The sequence below is a fragment of the Lepidochelys olivacea genome, assembly GCF_965140295.1.
Source record: "Lepidochelys olivacea isolate rLepOli2 genome assembly, chromosome: 2".
NCBI lineage: Eukaryota > Metazoa > Chordata > Testudines > Cheloniidae > Lepidochelys > Lepidochelys olivacea.
Window position 1 is genome coordinate 15,834,157 of NC_140412.1, and position 25,757 is coordinate 15,859,913.

At 44.8% G+C, this 25,757-nt stretch overlaps 1 protein-coding gene across 3 annotated transcripts in view; it reads left to right on the forward strand.

The window, feature by feature from the left end:
• ST3GAL1 (ST3 beta-galactoside alpha-2,3-sialyltransferase 1) overlaps nt 1–25,757 on the forward strand; it is a 127,978-nt gene that overhangs the window by 74,166 nt on the left and 28,055 nt on the right. For all 3 annotated transcript variants that reach the window (XR_014710568.1, XM_084621546.1, XM_084621545.1), the window contains exon 2: nt 20,207–21,040. Coding sequence is in view for 2 of the 3 variants with exons in the window: in XM_084621546.1 (XP_084477672.1) it covers nt 20,738–21,040 (303 nt within the window). In the remaining variant the exon portion in view is untranslated. The remainder of the gene's footprint in view (nt 1–20,206; nt 21,041–25,757) is intronic.

A 25,757-nucleotide genomic window follows, 5' to 3' on the forward strand; every position in this document is an offset into this window, starting at 1 on the left:
TTTCACATTTTGCTCACTAGCACTGCGAGTTCACAAAGGCTATGTCTACACTGTACCTGGGAGCATGCCCCCCAGTCCGCATAGGCAGACATGCACTAGCTTCGCTCAAGCAACCGCATTAAAAATAGCAGAGTGGACGTTATGGCAGGGGAGGCAGCATGGGATAGCCACATGAGTACAAGCCTGCTTGACTTTCAGGGTCCGAGGTTGGGTGGTTAGCTCGTGCCACAATGTCGACGCTGCTCCTTTCAGTTGCTAGCGAGAGCGAGTCCGTCCTAGGAGAAACCAGTCCATGAAGAAGTAGCTGCTGAGGTATGCAGGGGCAGGGCAAGCCTCTACTTCTCCTCAGCCTGTTTGGACAGAATGTGTCTGCACTGCCCAGCCTGCGGGAGGGGGGAACAGTTGCTGTTTGAGTGCAGACAGGCACCCAGACTCTTCTGGTCCAGCCTCTCCCTGGAAAACCGCAGAGAGGGTTTCCCTTACAACCCCGTTCTGTGATGTGCACTGAAGTTTGCCAAGATAAATATTTATTTTCAGGGACCAGAATCCAGGTTTCCCATGCGAGTTCCTATTAATCCTGTGCAGAGAGGTGGGCAAGAAGGCCATTCACTTAACCTGACTTGCGGCTCCGCTCTGAATCATCTACTCAAGTGTAGATTAAATCACCAGGCAGAGAGAACACCTATCTAGCTGCCTAGCCTGGGCCTGCCTTGAAGTCTGCAGGCTGATAAAGTGAGATACACATTGATTTATTCAGACAGTTAACCTCCTGAGATGCTTAACTCTTACTCTGCAGAAACCACTTCCAGTTCTTTCCCATGCATTATGATGAACGAAATGATGTCAGCTCCTTTTCCCGACACCTTTCTCCATCTTGGAATAATCCCTGGGAATTGCTGCCTTCTAACCAGGCCACCATCCTGCATTTCCTCATAGGGTTTGATGCTTTGAGAATATTTGGCTTCACAAGGCACCTTGCTTTTAACTGGTGTCCCCTGGGGTTACAGTGTTTTAATAAATCTAGGGGTTGCACACTGACAGTCTAGCCTGCTTTATATAATGTGACCCAGCTTCACAGTGACCATCAAAGAAATGTGTGTGTTGCAATGCAATAGAAAGTAGGGGCAGAAGGGATGCAAGTCGTTTTTCCTCAGATTAGAAGGAAGGTTGGACCCCGAGCCACTTGTTCCAGGTTGTGGGCATTCAGTGCGATTGCACCTTATCTTCTGTTTTGACCATGTACACAAACACCCCAAAACAGCACTGGAGAGGAAGGGGGGGGGATTATTTAGCTATTACAAGCAAAATCCTCTCCTAATTTAATTAAATTATCAAATGGTAAATGGGAAAGTTCTCTGGCAATATTGTGACACCTTGTTCTTACTGAACGTGTCGGAAATGAATCACCCCCGAGTTTATGTAGGTGTGCATAATATTAGCCATTCATAGAAATCTGCCACAAAGATTATATGTCTTGCAATACATCTGGGGCCCTGAAAGGTTTCTTGCTTTTCACTGTGGCTATGTCTCCACTGGAAAAAAGGTGTATCCTTAACTCAGGTTAACTAACCCACTTTAGCTAACAGGTTAAAACAGCCGTGAAGACACGGCAACTCTGTTTTTAACTTGGGTTAGCAGCTCACGTTAAAGCGTACAGATGAGCCTGGGGCTGAACGAGAGCTGCTAACCCAAGTTAAAAGCCCGATTGCCAGATCTTCAGTGCTATTTTAACCCAAGCTAGCTAATCTGAGCTAAGAACACACTTGTTTTTTTTCTCTAAGATGCCACCATCGTTAATCAAAACATGTCCATGCTGGCTGGAGCTGACCTGTTGTCATCCTCCTCCTAAAGCTCCTGCCATTGGAATTAACAGCTGAGGCAGATTCTCCTTCATCAGTCTAGGATCTGTGGCCTGGTCTATACTAGGGAATCAGGTCGGTATAACGACATCGCTCAGGGATGTGAAAAATCCACACCCTGAAGCGATGCAGTTATATCAGCCTAGCCCCTGGTGTAAACAGTATTAAGTCAATGGGAAAATTCTCCTGTCAACCCAGTGACCACCTCTCGGGGAGGTGGAGCACCTATGCCAATGGGCGAACCCATTGGTTGTGTCTTTACGGAAGTGCAACTCTGGCGCAGCTGCAGCGTTTGAAGTGTAGACAGGCCTTGTTTCTCCCAGAGGAGCAGTTCTCGGTCTGTTCAGCAGAGGAGAGTGGCACACACGCGTACAAGCCAGCTCGTTACGATCTCCGTCACCCCACAGTCTAAGGCTACGTCAATGTTTACGGTGGTGTATCGAGTGCAGACACTGCACACACAGATAGCCCAGGTATAAATAGCAGTGTAGACACTGGGGCGCTGCTTAGGCAACTAGAGTAAAGACACACCAGTACCTTAGAGGCATCTATGGCTCTCTACAAACCCAAGCAGTGCCTTCCCCCTGACACTGTCGTGTCCCAGTGCTGGAGCCTTTCCTCATCGCAGGGAATGGCTCCAGCAGTGGGGAAAGGTTCTGTCATGGGGAGAGGAAACAGGGAAAACTCTGGAAGCTCCCCACTGCTGAATCCTTTCCCTGCTGTCTACCCCCAGCCAGAGCCTTTCACTGCTACATGTTGCTCTCACACCCCAGTGTAGACGCAGCCTGCTATTCACTGTAGCATGTTACATGTACCCTACACAAGGCTTACAGCATAGACAAGGCCTTAGTGGACCACAACTTTTATTCAAGACTTGATAAAGTATTTTCTCTGTGTGTGGTTTTTACTCTTGCGGACCTCCACTCTCCATGGCTCTGGCCAGAGACAGAAGCACCAGAGGAAATCTATTCTCAGGGAAACCAGGGAGTTACAAAAGGCATAAAAATGAAACCAAACTTCACTGGATTTTTTTTAAAAATCCTTAAAACCTCACATTAGCTCTTTCTTCCCCGCCTGGTTAGTGAATTCCATATGGTGAACATAAACGTTGCTGGCTGTGAATCTGACCTAGTGACAGTGTTTGCATGAATAATGGTATCCATTGTATTGTCTGGCTTAAAAATCCTGGGAGTGAGATCTTACAGCCCTCAATCCCATCAGATTACATTTGGCCGTGAAATGTTCACCCCAGTTTGGGGAAATACTGGGCTATTTGGAGTGCAAGCCCTTTCATAGAATCATAGAATATCAGGGTTGGAAGGGACCTCAGGAGGTCATCTAGTCCAACCCCCTGCTCGAAGCAGGACCAATCACCAACTAAACCATCCCAGCCAGGGCTTTGTCAAGCCTGACCTTAAAAACTTCTAAGGAAGGAGATTCTACCACCTCCCTAGGTAGCGCATTCCAGTGTTTCACCACCCTCCTAGTGAAAAAGTTTTTCCTAATATCCAACCTAAACCTCCCCCACTGCAACTTGAGACCATTACTCCTTGTCCTGTCCTCTTCTACCACTGAGAATAGTCTAGAACCATCCTCTCTGGAACCACCTCTCAGGTAGTTGAAAGCAGCTATCAAATCCCCCCCTCATTCTTCTCTTCTGCAGACTAAACAATCCCAGTTCCCTCAGCCTCTCCTCATAAGTCATGTGTTCCAGACCCCTTTGAACAGGTACCAGCTGTCCACCAGTACCTAGGCCTCTTCAGGCTTCACTAACTCAAACCCACTTCTCCTCTTGATATCTTCCAAGGCCTGGATCATTCCCACCTGTGGCTGGAGCCTAGGGAGCAGAAAGTCCCGAGAGGATCCTTACATGGAGTTTTTCCCTAAGTCACTCTGGGCGGCAGGAGGGTTCAGCCCTCACCAAATGGCCCATGGTCCTGCCCCATGGTCCTGCCTTGCGGATCCTCTCAGAGGCCTTTACCCTGCCTATTGCAGCACCTGTAGCTTAGCCCAGCTCCTTGACAGCTTGGAAATGGACACTGCTGCCCCCAGGGTGGAGGTGGCTAAAGAAGAGTGTACAGCCCTAGACTCTGTATGTGTGTGTGTGTGTGTGTGTGTGTGTAGACATACACACACACAATCCTATCTCCTCCACAGCCATGGATCCCTGCCCCCATGGAGGGGGTCTTTGTGGGGGATGATGGGGCAAGAGGAACAATTCTGGAACGGCAGCTCAAACTCCCATATACCAGCTTTCATTGGGGAAGGAAGGATCCTCACCGCAGGCATCATCCACACCTCTTCTCTTGCCCAGGCCATTGGCCTCATGCCTTGTATTTTATTTATGTATGTATGTATTTTTATAGCCAGCTTATAACAAAACATCCCATCCTTCTGGTCCAAGGAAGTGGGGGTGGGGAATCAGATCTGCCTCCAGCATGCAAACTCTGTTGTCCACATCCTGTTTTAATATAAAATCCTGCTTCCTCTTCCTCTACTGGGAAATATAATGGAGCAAATAATTAAGCAATCAATTTGAGAACACCTAGAAGATAATAAGCTGATAAGTAACAGTCAGGTTTTGTCAAGAACAAATTGTGTTAAACTAACCTAATAGCTTTCTTTGATGGGGTAACAAGCCTTGTGGATAGGAGGGAAGTGGTAGATGTGGTATATCTTGACTTTAGGAAAGCTTTTGATACTATCTCGCATGATCCTCTCATAAACAAACTAGGGAAATGCAACCGAGATGGAGCTACTATAAGGTGGGTGCCTAATTGGTTGGAAAACCATTCCCAGAGTGTAGTCATCCGTGGTTCACAGTCAAGCTGGAAGCACATGTCGAGTGGGGTCCCACAGGGATCAGTTCTGGGTCCAGTTCTGTTCAATATCTTCATCAATGATTTAGATAATGGCATAGAGAGTACACTTATAAAGTTTGCAGATGATACCAAGCTGGGAGGGGTTGCAAGTGCTTTGGACGACAGGATTAAAATTCAAAATGACCTGGAGAAATGGTCTGAAGTAAATAGGATGAAATTCAATGAGAACAAATGCAAAGTACTCCATTTAGGAAGGAACAACAGTTGCACACATACAAAATGGGAAATGACTGCCTAGGAAGGAGTACTGGAGAAGGGATCAGGGGGTCATAATGGACCACAAACTAAATATGAGTCAACAGTGTAACACCTTTGCAAAAACAGCAGACATCGTTCTGGGATGTATTAGCAGGAGTGTTGTAAGCAAGACACGAGAAGTAATTCTTCCACTCTATACAGATTAGGCCTCAGCTGGAGTATTGTGTCCAGTTCTGGGCAACTCATTTCAGGAAAAATGTGGACTAATTGGAGAAAGTCCAGAGAAGAGCAACAAAAATGATTAAAGGTCTAGAAAACATGATCAATGAGGGAAGATTGAAAAAATTGGGTTTGTTTAGTCTGGAGAAGAGAAGACTGAGAGGGGACATGATAACAGTTTTCAAGTACATAGAAGGTTGTTACAAGAAGGAGGGAGGAGGCAGAAAAATTGTTCTTGTTAACCTCTGAGGATAGGACAAGAAGCAATGGGCTTAAATTGCATCAAGGGAGGTTCAGGTTGGACATTAAGAAAAACTTCCTAACTGTCAGGGTGGTTAAGCACTGGAAGAAATTGCCTAGGGATGTTGTGGAGTCTTCATCATTGGAGATTTTTAAGAGCAGGTTAGACAAACACCTGTCAGGGATGGTCTAGATAATACTTAGTCCTGCCATGAGTGCAGGGGACTGAACTAGATGATCTCTTGAGGTCCCTTCGAGTCCTGCGATTCTATGATTCAGCAGCACAATTCTGGCCCCTGGGGTAAAAGCACCATAGAGCTGCTGGTCACCGACAGGCACATACCAGGGTCAGACACATTCACACAGACTAATGGCCACTTCTGGCATGGAAGCGGCTGGGCCGTCCTCACCTCTCATCCTCTGGTGGAGGGGCACAGGCAGAGCACACCCACAGGGAAGGTTCCCTTCCCCATCCCCTGTAGGCTGCTGAGGGGATCTCTACCCTTGCCCCAAATGGAGCCAGCATGTAAGAGAGGGTTGGGGTGTGGCTGCAGGATCCGTGATTAGGCTCAGAAATACCAGATAGGGGGCGTGGAGCTTTCGCCATGGTCTGGACCAGAGGTCAGCAACCTATGGCACGCGTGCCAAAGGCGGCATGCGAGATGATTTTGAGTGGCACTCACACTGTCTGGGTCCCAGGCACCTGTCCCGGGCACTCTGCTGCCATTCTGGGATCCTACTGCTGGCCCCCTGCCACCCGGGGTCCCATCCGCCCGTCCCCGCTCAACCCACTGCTGGCCCTGGGTCCCAGCCACCTGTCCCGGGCACTCTGCTGCCATTCTGGGGTCCCAGCCCAGGGCTCTGCAGTTGCCCCCAGCTGGGGCCCACTGGCCCCAGCCTGGGGCAGTGAGGGGTGCAGACAGGGGCAAGAGGGGGCACAGCTCAGCACCCCCACCTTAAAAATTGTTCCAGTACCACTGTACTGGGATATTTTTAAGTCCTGATTTGCTGCTTACATCACTATCATGTCACGTGGAACAGCACATTGCGTATGACGTAGTCTGTCGCGGTATTTTTCCCCACTGTAAGTTGAGGGGTACATTTGACAAAATGTCAGCTCCTAAGAAAGCAAAGTTAGATGTCCATTCATTTCACTTCACAACAACATTTGGTGGCTAAGTCATGGCAAGGTTTTGGTGCTCTTTGTAGACTGTTTTGATGCAATCAAAGCCTTTTTGTCAGAAAAAGGACAAAACTACCCCGAACTGGACGATGACAAATGGCTGTGTGAGCTCATGTTTCTAACTTCCATCACCACTCGCCTAAATGAACTCAACCTCCATCTCCAGGGTGCAGGGCAAATGGTTCTGGATCTTTATGAAACCTAGAAGGCATTTGTTGTAAAGCTAGCAGTTTTTTCTCAGGATATTTGAACTTCCACTTTCTGCTGCTTCCAACACATAAAAGAGCTATCGACACGTTGCACTGTCAGTGTCGATGAGACTGGAATGTACATGCAAGAACTGGAATCAGAATTGTCTGACAGATCTCAAGATTTCCAGTGATTTGGCCCAAGGCTTTCTTTTCTAATTAAACCTGAAAAATTCAACAAAAGCGACTTGGATTTGTCTGTATTTCAGTGGATGGGTGTTTGAAGATTTCAAACTGCAACTCATTCAGTTAAAAAGCTCAGAATTGTGGGCATCAAAGTTTGTAGATCTGCGGAGTGCACTTGAAGCTACCGAGAGAGATCGTGGGTCCTCTATTCTGACCTGCGGGACGTCCCTGCCCGTGAAATTGAACTGTTTGAAGAAAATTGCGTTTGCAGTGCTTTCAGCATTTGGCTCCACATACCTGTGTAAACAGGTATTTTCACACATGAAACCTATCCTCTGTCCCTCTCGGAGCCAGTTAACAACTGATCTCTCAGAAGCCTGTGTGCAGCTTAAACTATCCAAATATGTGCCAGACTTTGGAAAACTCAGCAAGGAAAAACAAGGGCAAGGATCACACTATACTAATAAGATCTGCATTTTAATTTAATTTTAAATGAAGCTTCTTAAACATTTTAAAAACCTTATTTACTTTACATACAACAATAGTTTAGCTACATATTAGAGAGAGAGACCTTCTAAAAATGTTAAAATGTATCTCCGGCACGCGAAACCTTAAAATAGAGTGAATAAATGAAGACTTGACACACCACTTCTGAAAGGTTGCCGACCCCTGGTCTGGACTATTGGCCACAGGTGGCCAATGATGCAGCCTCACAACCTGCCTGCAAGAGCCACAGAATTCTACCCTCCCACACTTGAGGTGGAGGAGAAGCCCCTTTAGCTGTTAGCAGCGTAGGACTTATGACATGCAGGTGAGTTAGCTTTGTGCCAGAGCCGGGGCTGAATCATGATGATTATTTATTATTGGCATTACTGTAGCACGTGGGAGCTGTAACTGTGAAGCGGGACCCTGGTATGCTAGGTGCTGTATATGTACCTGCAAAGGACAAGAGAGGGGCAGACACACGTAGCTTGCACAACTAGGGGTCAACAATGTCACTGAAGATGGCACCACGGCAAGAAAAACAGCACAGAGGGAAGGGTGAGGAGAGGCCTTGATGTGATGGGTCAGTATCTCCTGAAGCCGATTGTTCCATTTTTTTCTTCGCCGATGACAAAGGGCTTCCACAGGGTCCAAGTGGCATCTAGTTAAGAGAGATTCATGCTCCTGATTTCAACTGAATGCTGCAAAGGGACGTCAGACTCTCTCGTAATTGTACAATTCATCTAACATAACCAGAGACTCTCTCCTGTACTGCAGCCTCCAGGAGAGGGTTATTCCAGTGAAGTGTCTTTCTGAATAGGAGCCAGACACTGGTCAGGGAGTCCAGTAGAAAGGTGGACGGTGATGAGCCTGGGTGGGGATGGCAAGTCTACAGCTGGACATTGAACAGCTCCACTCCTCAGCTCTTGCAAAGGTCGTCTGTGTGGCTGGGTGCAGGAATTAGGATTCTTTAAGGGATGGCTCCTGCTCTGTAACCCCTGCCTAAATCCAGGGTAGCTTTAGCCTCTCCAGAAGCTGCTCTGGATCTTCACCGGTTTACAGAGCAGAATTTGGCCAGTTGTCTCTCAGGTGAGCCACAGAAGTAAGAACCCAGGCCCTTTGATCACTGAAGATCCGCTGGCACTTTTTTGCAAGTGCCTCCTTTTATTCCCTATGGAGTCACAATCAGACATGGTATCCTTCACTTCTTGCACTAACCTGGGGTGGGGGTGGTTGCTGTGCATTGTGTGTGTGTGTGTGAAAGAGAGAAAGAGAAGTAGTTCCTGTTTGTAAAGCACTTTGGGACTTTAATTCATTCCCATTACCTAAATAAACCAAAGCTGGAAATATCTGTGTGAGGAAAAATCTACCCACTGCTCCCATGTGCCCCTTTAGCTCAACACTTTGCAAGTTGACATCAATCTAGGGAAGTGGCTTTTTCAAGAATGAATGACTACATGTAACAAGCCCCACATAGGCTAGCACCAAGATTTGAACCCAGGACTTTCAACACTAACCTTGAACTAAAAGAATAACTCCATTAAATGGTAGCAGTAGTTGGCTGTTAACCTCAAGTAGACCAGCCACTAGAGGGGGAGAAAACCTATACAGTACTAGGGTGGGTTATATTTACAGCGTAGCAAGTAACTTATCATCATCCAACAGCACAGGGATACTGTATAGGTGGCAAATGTCTGGCTTTATCTGCAAACTTGTTGAGAATTGGTTTGAAATAACATACAAGACTCCCCACCACCATTGTCATTTCATAGGATAAGACATTGCATTAGTTACGGCTGACCCGGCAGAGCAGTTACTCTACATATCCTTCTTGTGGAGGATTTCTTTATATTATTTAGTTCATTTAATCTATATGGTTTATCCTGAACTCATAACTGTTTAGCTGGAAAGTGTCCAAGGACATTTGTGCATACTGAGGTCAGTGGGACATAAAAGACTGTCTTCCCTGGAAAAACTGATTTATGTTCCTGTTTTCTGTAACACATGGGGGAAAGGGAGAGAAACTGTAGCAGTGAATTGAACTATAGGGGTTTTATTAACTGAATAAAAATATATACCGAGGATTAGCTTCTACTCTCCTTTATGTCTCTGCAAGCTCACTGAAGTTACTGGTGTTACATGATGTAACTGAGAAGAATTTGGCCTTCTGTATCATTTAAATGTGACACAGGTTTATAGGTTTAATTGATCAAATTAGTCTGCTAGAGCACAAATCATGTTATATTTACATCCAAACCATGTAATCGGCACCGTTTTCATGCATAGACTTTCCTAATCCTCCAGTCTGCTTTGCTGGAATGGAGATTTTAAGACTGAGGATGTGGGGGCTAACCTAAGTTTCACCAAACAATTCCTGGTTCTAATAATTCATTATCTATCTCATCCCCCACTATCTTCATGCAGTTCCCTATCATAACACTGTACAGAAGGGTCCCTATGCATTTTTAGGCATAAGAATCATTTAACCCACCACTGAAGTACAATCACCTCTGGGATGGAAATTGGCAGCTGAGGGCACAGAAACAGCCCAACAGTTTTGCAGAAAAGCCACAAATCTCTTCCAGAAAAAATGTAGAAAGACCACAACTTAACATACAAACAAACCTATTGTAAATCCAGAATTTTTTTTTAAAAAAACCCAATTAGTTTAAGAAAACGTAAAACAAACGAACAAACAAACCCCAACACACCAGTAATATGTAGGGAAGTAATACATAGGGATCCAGAAAGGTTAGAAATAAGGTCAGAAAAAATAAAACAAGATTCAGTTTGGAAAACTTCAGGCTAATATATCTGTGTTTGGGGAGTGGGAGTAGTCTAAAATACAGATCTTCCATGAGCAAGAGAAACCTGCAGAGCAGGGATGCTGGTATAGTTCTGTAGATAATAGCAGATAGTGGACATGTAAACTCTGAGTTTGCAGTACAATCAGCAGTAAAAACAAAACAACCCTCCAATACTGCATTGGGTTGCACAGGCAGAAACATTGTATCCCGGGACAAGGCAACAGTTCTGTAAGGGTCTGTAAGCAAAAGGACATTTTGTTTGTTTTTTAATTCTAGACAACCAAATAGCATTGCTACTTGTGGAGGGCGTTGAGAAAAGAACAGCAAAAAATAATTGGGGGTTGGTAGGATTGATTTCTGTGACGAGATTAAAGGAGCGAAGCGTGTGCTGTTTGGCTGAGAGGTGATCAGAAGAGAACATGAGAGCCTGTTGGGGTTGTAAACCCCCAGAAAGGAGAGGAGTCATTTCGGGTGATATCTCTGGGAGTAATGGGATAAAATGAGCTATGGCAAATGGAGAGGAGAAGCTGCTAGTATGGGATCTAATAGTCTGAGGGGATAGTTTGCAAAGAGAAGTGGTGGAAGTCCAGTTGGAAACGGGACATTTGAAAGTGAACAGGACAGGGCACTAGTGAGTATAGTATAGGGAACAACCCTTGAGTATTTATATACTCACACAAAAGTGCAGGGCTCTTTTATGCTCATCTCCTCATCTTTCACTTCTTCTTTAGGTTTTTAAAAAGAAACCCTTGGTAATGCTGCTAGGAACCAGATTTAACCCTTCCATCAATTCCAAAGTTTCTTCAACCTTTCTGTAAAATGGTGGCTTCCAGAGTTCTATCCTCTATCCTTATACTAAAGAAAGGCTTGTTCTCTTGTCCATTTGCTCCAGACTGCTTAAATTCAAGTGCATCGGGTTACATGTGGAAGGCTAGAAGGCATTGGTATTAGAGGGAGTTTCAATAGTGTGGCCTATAACACAGTACCAGCTAATGCCACACTGGGACAATCGCTCAGCACAGTCCGTGGGACCTGTGCCACCATGTGAAACAAAATATTACTTCCTTGCAGCCACTGAAATTAACTGCCCCAAACAAAATCTCTTTAGGCTATAGACATCCAGCAGCAATGAAAGCAGCCTGCAGGCACAAAACCACAAAATCTCTCTCTCTCTCTGCCTGCCTGCAATGTCAATAACAGCAGAGAAGCTGGAAACTGGCCATGTTTTATCTGAAACATTCCTTCTTTTTCCCTTTCCTCACCTTGCCCTCCACTCCCAAGTTAAGTGGGTGAGAAGAACGAAGCGGATGGAGGTTGATGGAGTTCAGGGGGAGGAGGCTGCTCAGACTCCTTCCTCGTGGTGTTCTCTCTCCTCTATATGGTAGCTCAGCTGCAGGAAGGCAGGATTAGACACATATACTGAGCATCTTTGGCATTGCTATCTCCCTTGTGGCAGACGTGCCCTACGCTCTTCTGGAGGGCAGGCTGCAGCAGCACCTCCTGTGGAAACACTCGGGTTTTCAAGATTTATAAATCCATTGTAGGGGGGGATCGGTTTTGGTCCAAGATGTGGCAGAAGAAGCCTTCAATCGGGATGCAGGAGCAATTGTTTTAATTGACTCGAATGCCAGATTGGCAGCATTCAAGGCTGAATTCTTTTATCTATCCACATAGCATCTACCGAACAGGCAGTGACATGAGACGCTTCCCCACCAGTCGCAGCCAGCATGCCTGTACCTTCATCTGAAAGGTTCGTCTCTGTGTATGAGAAGGGTGCTCAGTCTCCATCTCCCTTCAACCCTTGACCGTTTGCTTCAGACTGTCAATACTGCCAGTTAGTTCCCAGAAAGATGGTGTGTGCGTTGGGGGGGGGCATTCTTTTGGTTTCATGGACAATTGTCCCCTTTGAAGGTGAGACCATCCAAATTCATAGTGAAGAATGGGCAGATGATGAGAATTTTGACCACCGTAGGGGTTTAAATGGTGACCTTGAGGCAAAAGACTGAGCATTGTCCAAACGTCTGTGAGAATCTTTCCGTTCACTTCACCGGGCTTCAGGTCCAACAGCATCACATTGTCAGTCTCATGAACCAACTTTCTTAATTGGCGTACTCTTAAAAAAACATGAGCAAACACAGGAATTTGTAAATAAAATGACTTAAAATTGGGTGTCAGGTGTGTATTTATACGCTGGAAAAGGTCCACACGAGCTCATCTGGTTTCTCACCTGCCTCACATGTGCTATAAAAGGAGATCTGAACATGTCTCTGGAAACAGTGGAGACAAGTGTGTCAACTAAGTCTAAATTTGTGTTTAACTCACCACTGAGGTTAAAATTATCCTGGCAAAATCTATGTTTATTCTGAACGCGAGAGTAGATCTCTTGCATAAACATTACTCATTTTACAAGTTTTTTTTCTGTGAAAGGTTCTTTTCTTTTCTTTAAAACAGACAAAAAATACCCCAGGAAATTAAATTTTGAAAAGGGGTTTTTGGTCCAGTATTTTTAAGAGTCTGACTTCAGCAGACTAAGGTGAGAACAATTGAATGATCCAGCTCTGGCTTCCCTAAATTGAGGATCTAATTTCAGGATTTGGGTGGCAGAGGTGGTTTTGGGTGGGTTGTTGATTTTGGGCCACAATCTTCAACTTCTTTTAAAGGTGGATTAATTATTATTATTATTATTATTTTCTTATTGTATTTATTTGGGCCACATGCAAATATCTCAAGATGGAAAACTTGAAATGGGGACACTGGGAATTCTGCTTTGTCTGTCGTAGTCCGGGCCAGCTCTAGCCAGTGTTAGACTGCAGCCTGAATTACTGAAACTCCTGGGGGCCCCTGATGGGAACAAGGCTTAAAGGCACAATGGTCCTGATCTAAAGCTAATTGAAATCCAGTTAGTCTTCCCATTGACTTCAGTGGACTTTGAATCAGAGCCTCAGCTCCCACGATAGGCACCTTAGACCAATACAAGTTACATTAGATAAGGAATGCGCGGTGGATGCAACCCCCCTTTGTGCCATGGAGCCTAACTCCACAGTTCCCTGTCCACTCTGCATGCTGAGGGCCTGATCCAAAGATTACTGAAGTCTTTGACTTTGATGGACTTTAGATCAGGTCCTGACAGAGGAAACGAGCCTGCAAAAATAGTAAATTTAACCATACAAGTAAAGTCTGCATAGTAGTAATGCATATATAAAAGGCGGGCAGAGTTAAGGTTGGGTGCCTACAAGAGTTAAGGTTGCATGTGCAACACTGAGTTAATGATTTCCTGGCTTTTGAGCACTTTACTTTGCAGCCATGACATTTTCTTAAAGGAGGTTCTCTTTGCATAGTGAATGTAATTTCTCAAAGCTTCAGCCGAGACAAACACTGTTCTTCAGTATAAGCTTTGTCCCTAATTGTCTCCCTCTTCCTCTGCTGGGGAGTGGCTGCGTCTGAATTTTGCCTGCATACAAGTCAAAACGGCAAAAAAATATTTACACTTCCTTTCCTTAGTATGAAGAATGTTGCAAAAGCAATATTAGTGCAGGCTGATGCACTGGGAGAGGGAAACTGACTCTCCCGTGCATGGTCAGCTGTCACATACAGGCAAAGTCAGTGATGCATGAATACACTGCTAAAGCCACACTAGTACCACTTTCAATCCTCTGCCTTGTTGGGGGGGGTTTGGCACCCCCTCCCCTTCTGACCTTCAGCAAAGAAACCCTTTGGGCCTTATTTTTTGTGCTTAGATTCAGGCCAGAGCCTGATTTTGATTTTGATTTTTGGGGGAGAAGTTTGGAATAAATCAAATGAGCTGTGTCTGAGAGAAGGAAAGCTGAGAAAGGGAAGGCTGCTTCATTTTTGAACAAAAGTTTTCAGAGTTTTCTGGGTTTCTCCACTTTGCTTTTCAAAACCAGAGATGGGATCCAGACTGGAGTGCCAACTCCGCATCCCTCAAATGTAAGGAGACAAGTTGAATCCATTGGCTCCTGTGGCTTTGCATCTGGATCAGATCTGGAATGGGAATGGGGGAGGGGGCCTCATCTTAGAACAAAATGGGAGAATTCTTGCAAGAACTGACATTGCGATTAATTATTTTGTATTGCAATCACAATCAGGGTCCCATTGTGCTAGGCACTGCACAAACATACACCAGGAACCACACCCTGCCCTGAAGAGTTTTTAGGGCTTGTCTGCAATGGGGAATTTGCCCAGAATCACTATTCCACACTAGCTGCCGATGTGCACACTCTTATTCCACATTAAGAGCACCTTTGTTTAGATTAGCCTAAACTGCTTTGGAAGTGATTAATCTAAACCACACAAAGGCAGTCTCAGTGCAGAGTAAGAGTGTTACTGGCACGTTAATACAAAATAGTAATTAAGCTTTAAATTCACACCTAGTTTATTTTGCAATAGCTTCCCCATTATACAACTCTTAGTCTAACTAGACAAAAGAAGTATTGCCCCCATTTTACAGATGAAACACAGAGAGATTAAGGGTATATCTACACTGAAATGTAAACCCAGGATTTGAACTCAGGTCTAACTCCCCTTCTGTCTACACACAAATTATGCTAAACCAGGTCAAGCTGGGACCCAGGGGTCAAGCTCTATTGCTTTGCAGTGTAGACATAGCCCCACTAGACTCATGCTCTGGGAGTCTGCCGAAAGTATCCCACAATTCCAAAGGGCAACTTCCTTCGTCTTCTGGTCAGTCAAGTTTGGTGGACAGTCATGTTTTCCCACACTGTACCATGTACAAAGGGCTAGAGCGGCCATGTTGTGAGAAGGTGGTTGGGCTCGGGCCCTCATAATGCCATGTAGACACTGGCACCCCAGGTTGGGACCCAGGATTCAACAATTCCTAACCTGTGGTTACAAATGAGTGTGGACACTCAAACGATCTAGGTCAACAAACCCCAGGTCTGCAACTTGAATTCTATTAACCCCTGGCTTACATTGCAATGTAATCATACTCTTAGTGACTTGCCCAAAGTCATACAGAAAGATAGGTATTGAACTATGATCTTATTAACCAGAAGACCATCCTACCTCTCTAGGCCAGCTGTGAGATTTCTGAATCATAGAATCATAGAATATCAGGGTTGGAAGGGACCCCTGAAGGTCATCTAGTCCAACCCCCTGCTCGAAGCAGGACCAATTCCCAGTTAAATCATCCCAGCCAGGGCTTTGTCAAGCCTAACCTTAAAAACCTCTAAGGAAGGAGATTCTACCACCTCCCTAGGTAACGCATTCCAGTGTTTCACCACCCTCTTAGTGAAAAAGTTTTTCCTAATATCCAATCTAAACCTCCCCCACTGCAACTTGAGACCATTACTCCTCGTTCTGTCATCTGCTACCATTGAGAACAGTCTAGAGCCATCCTCTTTGGAACCCCCTTTCAGGTAGTTGAAAGCAGCTATCAAATCCCCCCTCATTCTTCTCTTCTGCAGGCTAAACAATCCCAGCTCCCTCAGCCTCTCCTCATAAGTCATGTGTTCTAGACCCCTAATCATTTTTGTTGCCCTTCGCTGGACTCTCTCCAATTTATCCACATCCTTCTTGTAGAGTGGGGCCCAAAACTGGACACAGTACTCCAGATGAGGCCTCACCAATGTCGAATAGAGGGGAACGATCACGTCCCTCGATCTGCTCGCTATGCCCCTACTTATACTTATCATCTCACCCTTCTCCTGGATTAACCAGGAACCCAGTCTCCGAAGGGCTTGTTTATATGCAGATACTCAGGGTATGGCTTCACTACAGAGCCTATGCCGTCATGGTTATGTTGGCATAGCTGTGTGAACATAGACCCCTGGAGTAGACCAAGCCAACACAAACAGAAGGCATTTTTCTGTCAGTGTGGGAACACCAGCTCCCTGAGTTGTGTTAGCTCTGTTGACAGAAATCTTTTTTTGTTGACATAGCTTCATGTATCCTGGGGAGTTTGTCGACATATCTATGTCAGTCACAGGTGTGGTTTTTTTCACATCCCTAACCACATCGCTATGCCAATATACCCTTTAAGTATGGCTCAAGCCTCAGGAATATGAACCCAGATTAACTAAAAGTGTAAATTTTAAGTGGATTATTTAGTTATGAATAAGAGTGTACACATGGGTTTAATGTGGTTTAACTAATTCACTTTAAATTCACAACTTTAGTTAATTCAGATTATTTTTTCTGAGCATCCTATGTAGACAAGCCCAATAGCAACTCTAGATCCAAACATGCTAGCTCAACTCATCTCTTAACAGTGTTGCCAACTCCCATGATTGTATTACGAACCTCACGATATTTGGTGTTTTCCACGAAGCCCTACTGGAGTAATGCGATTACATGAGCCTCTCAGCTTTCATTTATTAAAATGTACGTTTTAGCTCTGTTATCCTGAAAACGTGAACACCAAAAACCAGAAGGCAAATGAAGAAAGCCCAGCATGTATGATTTTTTGCAAAATCCCATGACTGCTTGGGGTTTATTTGTGATTTCTAAATGTTTGGGGTTAGCAGTTTCACACACCTCTCTTGTGCCAATTTTCTGTAAGTTCTACTCCTATGAGAATTAGGACACCGGGCAGGTCTGCAACTCAGTGATTTCACTGTACATTTCTTTCTGTTGTAACCTCATTGGGCTGATGCCAGCAGAGTCCTGGACCTCTGTATTGGTGAGTGTTCTAAAATGGCACAAATTCCTCGAAGCAGACTCTAATCTCTGCATGCTGTTCTGCATGCAGTTAGCGCCTGCGGGCTGGGTCTGGTTCTCAGTCCCTGGAGCAGAGCCTCACGCCCTAGACAGGAGCAAAAACGAAGGAGTTCACCTATCCACACAGCCTGCTCATTGGTGAGGTAAGGAGCTAGTTCACATATGGAGCCCAGTCCTTTTTGGTAGGCAATAGGACTGCAGAGTAAGTGAAAGTGCAGAGTCTCCTAGTGTATGTCTAGGGTACATGCTCTGGGAGTGTGAACGTTTGATGTAATACTGTAGGTTTCCTCCTCAAGCCCTCCAATCCCCTTGAGCTGCTAAGACATAGAGTGGGAGACCGAGAGCAAAAGCCACAACAATATTCATTAGCAAACACATTTGTTGTGGAATATGATCCTGTAAAATACCTGTAGCTTCTGAACTGTCCTGTTACAGTGAAGGAGAACACTTGTCCTTACACTTCTGCCCTTGCAACAAGCAAACTCATGTACCCCTGTACTTGCCGGTGAACTTTGGGAACACTTTTCAGTCTCTGAAACCCTATAATGTATTTGGTCAGCCCCAACCATAGGTGGCACCCAAAGCACCTTGCAAAGAGTAATTAATTTAGCTGCACAACTCCCTTTTGAAGTCTGTTGGCATTATTATCCCTGTTACACAAATGAGAGAAATGAAGCATGAGATTTTCAAAAGTGGCTGCCAATTTTAGGTGCCTGGGTTTGGGCCAGATGTTCAGAGGTGCTGAGTACTCACAATCTCGTTGGAACTTACTCGGAAAAGCAGGCCTATGTTGTCTCAAATTGAGGTGCCCAAAATCAGGGGTTGCTATTCAAAGCATTTTTACCCTGGGTACTTCTCTGAGACCAGACGGGAAGCCTGTAGGAGAGCCAGGAATAGAACGCGGGGGCCCTGACTACCAGCCCTAGCTGCATCACCATCCTTCCCTACCATCAGCACCCCTCTCATTTCCTTGTGATCTGAAATATCATTGAGTCCCCCAGTAAGTGTAATACAGTAACCTCTCACTTAACGTTGTATTTATGTTCCTGAAAAATGCGACTTTAAGCTAAACGATGTTAAGTGAATCCAATTTCCCCATAAGAATTAACGTAAATAGCGGGAGGGTTAGGTTCCAGGGCAATTTTTTTCACAAGACAAAGGACTATATATATGTACACACACACACACACACAGTATAAGTTTTAAACAAACAATTTGATACTGGTACGCTGGGGGGATGATTGTGAAGCTTGGATGAGGTGGTGGAGTCAGAGGGTGGGATATTTCCCAGGGAATGCCTTACTGCTAAATGATGAACTAGCAATTGGTGAGCCCTCAAAGGTTAACTCGTTGTTAATGCGGCCTCACACGCTACAAGGCAGCACGAATGGAGGGAAGGGAGACAGCATGGCAGACAGAGACAGAGACACACACCGTGTGTGTGTGAGAGAGAAGCATATTGTTCCTTTAAGTATGCTGACCCCACTCTTAAGTACATTGTCTTTTTAAGCTAATCAGCAAGCTGAGATGGCAGCTGCTGCCAGGAAGCTCCCACTGTCCTGAGCCCTGTCGTGTGTCACCACCCCCGCCCCCGCTCTATGGAAGATGGGGTAAGCGGGGTGCAGGGGGGAGGGGGACACCCTGACATTAGTCCTCCCTCTTCCCCCCTGCCCCCCACACAGCAAGCAGGAGGCTCCCGGGAGCAACTCCAAGGCAGAGGGCAGGAGCAGCACACACAGTGCGGGAAGGGACAGCTGAACCGCCGGCAATTGATAGCCTGCTGGGTGGCTACTGCACAGGGAACTTAGGGGAGTGGGGGGCTGATGGGGGGCTGCTGGCCCACCCTGGTTCCAAGCCCCCACCAGCTAGCTGCAATGGGCTGCTCTTCCTGGGAAAGCTGTGGACAAAGCAGGCGGCTGCCAAACGACACTATAAGGGAGCATTGCACAACTTTAAACGAGCATGTTCCCGAATTGGTCAGCAACGTAACACGAAGCAACATTAACCAGGACAACTTTAAATGAGGAAAAAGAAAAGGAGTACTTGTGGTACTAATAAATTAGATAAATTGGTTAGTCTCTAAGGTGCCAGAAGTACTGCTTTTCTTTTTGCGAATACAGACTAACACGGCTGTTACTCTGAAACCTGTCATTAAGTGAGGAGCAGTGTAATAATAGAGCTGTTTGTGAAATGAAAAACTAGCTCAACGAAAACAATGAACTTTTGAAGTATTGCTTTCCTTTTGAAGGGTTCAGAAGGGGGGGTGTCACTTTTTGTTTTTTCTTAAAAAAAAAAAAACGTTCCTACCAATTTTTATTGGAAACTCTTCATTACGTTAAAAATTACAGTGAGGTTGGTTTTGATTTTTTCCCCCCCAAAAAATGTACAGGATGCATTATTTAAACAATGTCACTTTTCTCCCCCTCAAACAATTCAAAATTCCCACCACACGCTGACTACCGCAGATGTGCCAGTCTAAGCTTTAAATGTAAACCAGGCCTTCGTCTTTGTAGCCCAGCTCCTCAAACGCCGGCACCTAACGCCCGTTGATTTCTGCCTGAGGCAAAGAGCAAAGCAAGCAAAAGTGTGGGGTCTTTCCCTGGTGGACACCCAATATCCCATGAAAATATTTTAGGTCGGGGCTGGCCCTATCCTCTTCTCTGACACTGATAGTAGAGGTAGGAAAAAATACCCCTCCAAAGCTCCTTAACCCTTTCAAAACCCTTTCTAGAACAGAGCGCGCTTCTGGCCTGATTTCCCTTCCCCTTTCTGATTGCTTAGGACCTGTTGTTTCTTGGGGCTTTGTAAATCATATGGTCCACTAACTTGTGGGTGCGGTTGTATGTGTGTGTCCCTCTCGCTCCCTCTCCCTTTTGCCCTCTGCTTTCTTGATCAGTTATTCTTAGTTATAAATACTCTGTGTAACTGGCGGGTATCAAGATCAGTCTAAGGTGATGAGCTGATTTCGTGTGGTGTCTGCAAAGGGTAATTTAAAAGGGCCTTAGCTCCATAATCATTAAATCAACAGACAGTGATTCGATTTCTATAGGCCCCTGAGTCCTCCCTCTGGAGAGACTGCTGTGAAACTTCTCAGAGTGCAAGTCCTACAACAGAAGGTGCAGCCAACTTTATTACTGTGGTTCTTGAGATGATCTGAAGCCAGGGAAGCCGGGGGTGGGGAAAGCAAAACAGAAACTGAGTTGATGGGAACTCGAACATCTCTGACTGTGTGTTTTTTTTTTTTTTTCCTTTTGTGTGTCTGCAGATGGCAAGTGACTCTCTGTGATTGAAATGAGCATCAAGGTGCCTGTATCACCTGGGACCAAAGCCACAGGATGATCTTAATGGCCGCATTAATGAAATAATTTTAAGGAAAAAGCAGCCTTCTTTTATCTAGCTCCTGTAGTTCAAGTTTTACTCCCATACAGGAAACCGAATCTCAGACATTGATATTAATTACCTCTCAATCTTCCTGAATGGGGAAAGGAAATCATCATTATCAGTTTTGATTAAATGCTCAGTGGGAGAAATTAGCAGCTTCCAGGCAAGTTGAAGAGAGAGATCTGGGATCATTTTTAAAAGGGAAAGAAAAGGACAATCCAATTTTGCTGCTTTAAATCACTCCAGGGTAAAACGAAGCCTCTCCCCTTGCCAGTGAAGATAACTGAATTTCTTTGTTTGGCCTAAACATCTGATCATAGAAAAAGCCTGTGAACCTGTGACAACCTTTCTCTTTGCCTTACCACGGTCACTGAGTCACAGGCTGACAGCCAGGCTAAGGAACCCCAAAGGAAAGATGGTCGCCGTCAAGAAGAAAAATCTGAAAATGTTTACACTTGCCTTATTGTTTGTCATCACGATAACGTCGTTCTTGCTGAATTACACTAACAGTTTGGTGATGGTCACCTGGGATCCCAAGCAGATTGTCACGCAGTTAAAAAAACTAATGAAATACTCCCAGAGACCATGCAGCTGTAGTTCATGTGTTCCCGAGCTGGGACTTTCCTTCTGGTTCGACGAGAGGTTTAATCAGACTGTTCAACCTTTCCTGACCACTCGGAACACCTTCATTCCAGAGGAGAGCTACAAGTGGTGGCTGGTAAGTAGGGGTGCGTATGTGTGTGTAAAATTTGTAGTGTAATTATTGTTTGTATTTCTGTAATAATTAGAGACCTCAACTGGGCCTACGCACTGTCTACTCGTGAGAGACAGTCCCTCCCGCAAAGAGTTTACAGTCTAAATAGACAAGACAGTCAAAGGGTGGGAGGAAGTTAGTAATATTGTTCTCATTTTCCAGATAAAGAATTGAAGCACATAGTGAGTTATCCAGGGTGATAACCGTCTGTGGAAGAGCTCAGCATTGAACCCAGAGCTCTCAAACACCAGTCCTGTGTTTTAACCACAAAATTATTCCTCTTCTTCTCCCACCAGAAACGGCTAATTCAAAAGAGAAACTTCTTATACAATGGAATTAACCTGTGGAACTCATTGTCATGAGCTACTGAGTTTGAGAAAATAGCAGTATTTTTTTTAAAAAAATTAGAAATTCTGTCTGAATAAGAACTAGCACTGCTTTCTTTGATCGTATAATTACAGGATCTAAACTATCCACTTCATGACAGGTGCCATTTAGGAAGAAGCATCCCCTATGATTATTCCTCTGTGGCACGATAGCCTGATCCAGATCCCATTGAAATCAGTGAATGGATTCCAATTTATGTCAGTGGAAATTGGATTGGGTCCTATTTGACCATAATGCAGTTTTTTGTACTTTCATTTGGAACACTTAGGCCCCGATTCAGCAAAGAAATTAAGCATGTGCTTTAAGTCTGTGAGTAATCTCATACCTATTCAGCACACACTAGCGTTATTTAAGCATGTGCTTTAGAGCTTTGCTGACTCAGGGCCCGAGTATGTGATGCTGTTTGGGCGAATGTGGTCTATGTTGTTAAACTGCAAAAGTATGTTTATCGGTTCCAGTGTGCTGGCAAAATTCCAGCGTGGGTGCTAATTACATTCTGTCTGCATACAGAATATCCATTTTCCCCGCAATTTCACTTGAACATAGAAATCGTCTACCCTTCCTGTCCTAAATCTTATGTTGTCCATCCTGTGTGCAGTGGGGAGGCCCCTCCCACCAATACTTTATTTCAGACAGGGAGGATTCAGATTTGGGAGGGAGGTTTCAAACAGTTTGAGAGTGAGCTAATTAGCTACTGCAGTTAGCCAGCTTGATAGCCAATAGGAAATTCCCGTTGACTGTGAGAATTAATTGGCTATGGAGTAGAAATCCCTATTCTGAAATGAAGCCAGTCCCTTCCACTGTGCCTCATTCGTAGCCTCCAGCCCTGAAATATCTTTCAGCCAGCTCCTCAGATGTGTTTAGGTGTGTAACTCTTATTGAAATCAATGGGAGTTACGCTGCTTTCTGCCTTCCTGAGGCTTTATGTGTCACTATACCAGGGCGCTTGCTCTGGGTTCAGCCCACCCTACTTACTAAGGAATAGAATCATAGAAGATTAGGGTTGGAAGAGACCTCAGGAGATCATCTAGTCCAACCCCCTGCTCAAAGCAGGACCAATCCCAACTAAATTAACCCAGCCAGGGCTTTGTCAAGCCGGGCCTTAAAAACTCTAAGGACAGAGATTCCACCACCTCCTTAGGTAACCCATTCCAGTGCTTCCCCACCCTCCTAGTTAAATAGTTTTTTCTGAATATCCAACCTAGACCTCCCCCACTGCAACTTGAGACCATTGCTCCTTGTTCTGTCATCTGCCACCACTGAGAACAGCCTACCTCCATCCCCTTTGGAACCCCCCCTCCAGGTAGTTGAAGGCTGCTATAAAATCTCCCCTCACTCTTCTCTTCTACAGACTAAATAACCCCAATTCCCTCAGCCTCTCCTTGTAAGTCATGTGCCCCAGCCCCCTAATCATTTTTGTTGCCCTCTGCTGGACTCTCTCCAATTTGTCCACATCCTTTCTGTGGTGGGGGGTCCAAAACTGGACACAATACACCAGATGTGGCCTCACCAGTGCTGAGTAGAGGGGAATAATCACTTCCCTCAATCTGCTGGCAATGCTCCTACTAATGCAGCCCAATATGTCGTTAGTCTTCTTGGCAACAAGGGCACACTGTTGACTCATATCCAGCTTGTCATCCACTGTAATCTCCAGGTCCTTTTCTGCAGAACTGCCGTTAGCCAGTTGGTAGCCAGCTTTCTATCCACCTTATAGTCCATTCATCCAATCCATACTTTAACTTGATGGCAAGAATACCGTGGGAGACCATATCAAAAGCTTTTCTAAAGTCAAGATATATCCCATCCACTGCTTTCCCCATATCCACAGAGCCAGTTATCACAGAAGGCAATCAGGTTGGTCAGGTATGACTTTCCCTTGGTGAATCCATGTTGAATGTTCCTGATCACCTTCCTCTCCTCCAGGGGCTTCAAAGGGAGGCGGACCTGAGCAGGGATCAGCTCACTCTCCTAGAAGGAGTAACAGGAAGCTGCCCAGGAGGGATTCCCAGGGATACTGGAGTGGAGTAGAGAGGCTGCTGGGGAGCAAGTAATCTCCAGTAGAGAAACCTGCAGCATAGGAAATGAGGCTACAGGCAGGAAAGGCCTGGGAGGCTACAGGCAGGAAAGGCCTGACTTTTTCCTGTAATTGTGATTGAAACAATAGCTGCTGAGGGGACTGTGGCTTGCTAGCAGTGGCTTAAACTTGCTTTCAGGGGAACAGTGACAGCAGAGGGGCTGACTTATTTTGACCGCAGTGGAGCTATTGTTTATCTGTGGAACTATACCATATTCCTCTTAAACACAGATGAGGGCTTGATACTGGGCAAGACACAAAGACAGCCTTGGCCCCCAAAGAGCTTACAGTCTAAAGGCCTGATCCTGCCACCCTTACTCCCATGCATAATCATGTATTAGGCCTGTAAGGATTATTCATGGAAATAAATGTTGTAGGATCAGACTGTCCAGTAGCATGAAAATGACGACTGTTCTCAGAACATGTGAGCCAATATCTGAATGCCTCAGTTTCACCTGAGGCCTAGAGACAGGTGCAAAAGGGAGACGTCTTTTCCTGTTCTTGTCTCTGCGCATCACTTTCATACCCTTGCCCAGGTGATGCTCTCAACTACATCACTGTAAAAGGTGAATCTCTCCAATACACCCATGAAAAATCAACAGCAGGATTTGGCCCAGTATCTAGAAATGTTCTTTACTCTTAGGTATAGACCCGGTCCTGCCCTTACTGAAGTCAATAGCAAAAGACCTGTTGTCAGGATTGGACCCTAAAAGAGTAAGAATTGCATGTTGTAAATGATTGCTTGAGTTACACAGGATATAGGAAAAGGAGGACTTGTGGCATCTTAGAGACGAACAAATTTATTTGAGCATAAGCTTTCGTAAGCTACAGCTCACTTCATCAGATGCTGTAGCTCACAAAAGCTTATGCTCAAATAAATTTGTTAGTCTCTAAGGTGCCACAAGTACTCCTTTTCTTTTTGCGAATACAGACAAACACGGCTGCTACTCTGAAACCGGATATAGGCTTATCACCCTTTTCCCCATGCAGACGGCATGTCAAGAATTACCCCATTGGGTCTTTGTTTTAAAAAGTGTGGTGAACTTGAATATCCCATACCCCATTTTCCTTGCTTAGACCTCAGCAAGATGACCAAAATAATCCTTTTATATAAGGTGTGGCCCAGATTCTGCTCTCAGATCCAGCCCTGGACTCATTGTAACTCAGAGCAAAATTTGGCCCAACCCTCTGACATTGATCTTCTGAGCTATCGTTTGTGTTTTAGTTGTTTTTCTTTTTTGAGCTGAAGTGTTAGCCTCCTTGTGGTTAAAACGTGGCACAATATATTATATACATCCGATGAAGTGAGCTGTAGCTCACGAAAGCTTATGCTCAAACAAATTGGTTAGTCTCTAAGGTGCCACAAGTCCTCCTTTTCTTTTTACAATATATTGTGTGAGGCAATGTTCTCTGTTTATCTCATTTTTGTTTTCCTCCTTCCTTAGCTGACTCACTTAGAATGTTATTTTCTCTGTGACACATACTGTGGCTACTTTTGCAGTATTTGGTCAGTTGAAATACAAGAAAGCAATAATGTAAGGTCAATGGGTTTAGACTGAAATATAATAATCTGGCACCCTAAAACCTACCTAGAAACTCAGTCACTGAGCTTATATTAACCTAGTGTTAGAGTTAGTATTTATTTAAAGTTTTCTTAGTGGGTGTTTGTTTGCTTGCTTGTCTTGTTTTTCTTTGTGTTTAAATGTCACTTAAGAGGTCAGACTCTGATCTCACTTATTCTGTTGTAAGTGCAGAGTAACTCCTCTGAAGTCAGTAAATTAAAACTGCTATAAGTAAAAATCACACTCCAACTCCCCCAGCTATCTTAACTAAAACACATCACTCATCCAACTACTATGAGAGCATGATTTTATCAGGAGTCTTGGGGTAGTTGGTGTTTTTCTTAATGCCACAGTTCCCAGGGTCATGTGATTGACCGAAACACTCCTCTTACATCTAAAATAAAAACTAAGTTTCTAACCCGCATGGTTGTAGAGAAAAGTTTGCAAATGTGAAAACTTACAGGCTTGAAAAACAGAAAGCAAAATAAAAAGACCTTTTCCCCAGTGTACTGGCTTTTTTTAATCTCGATATTTTTAAGGCCATCTAATGGTTGTTTGGGGACCTGACTCATGGTTTCTGAATGCTTTGACTGGAAATACTGCATAAATATAGGTTTCAGAGTAGCAGCCGTGTTAGTCTGTATTCGCAAAAAGAAAA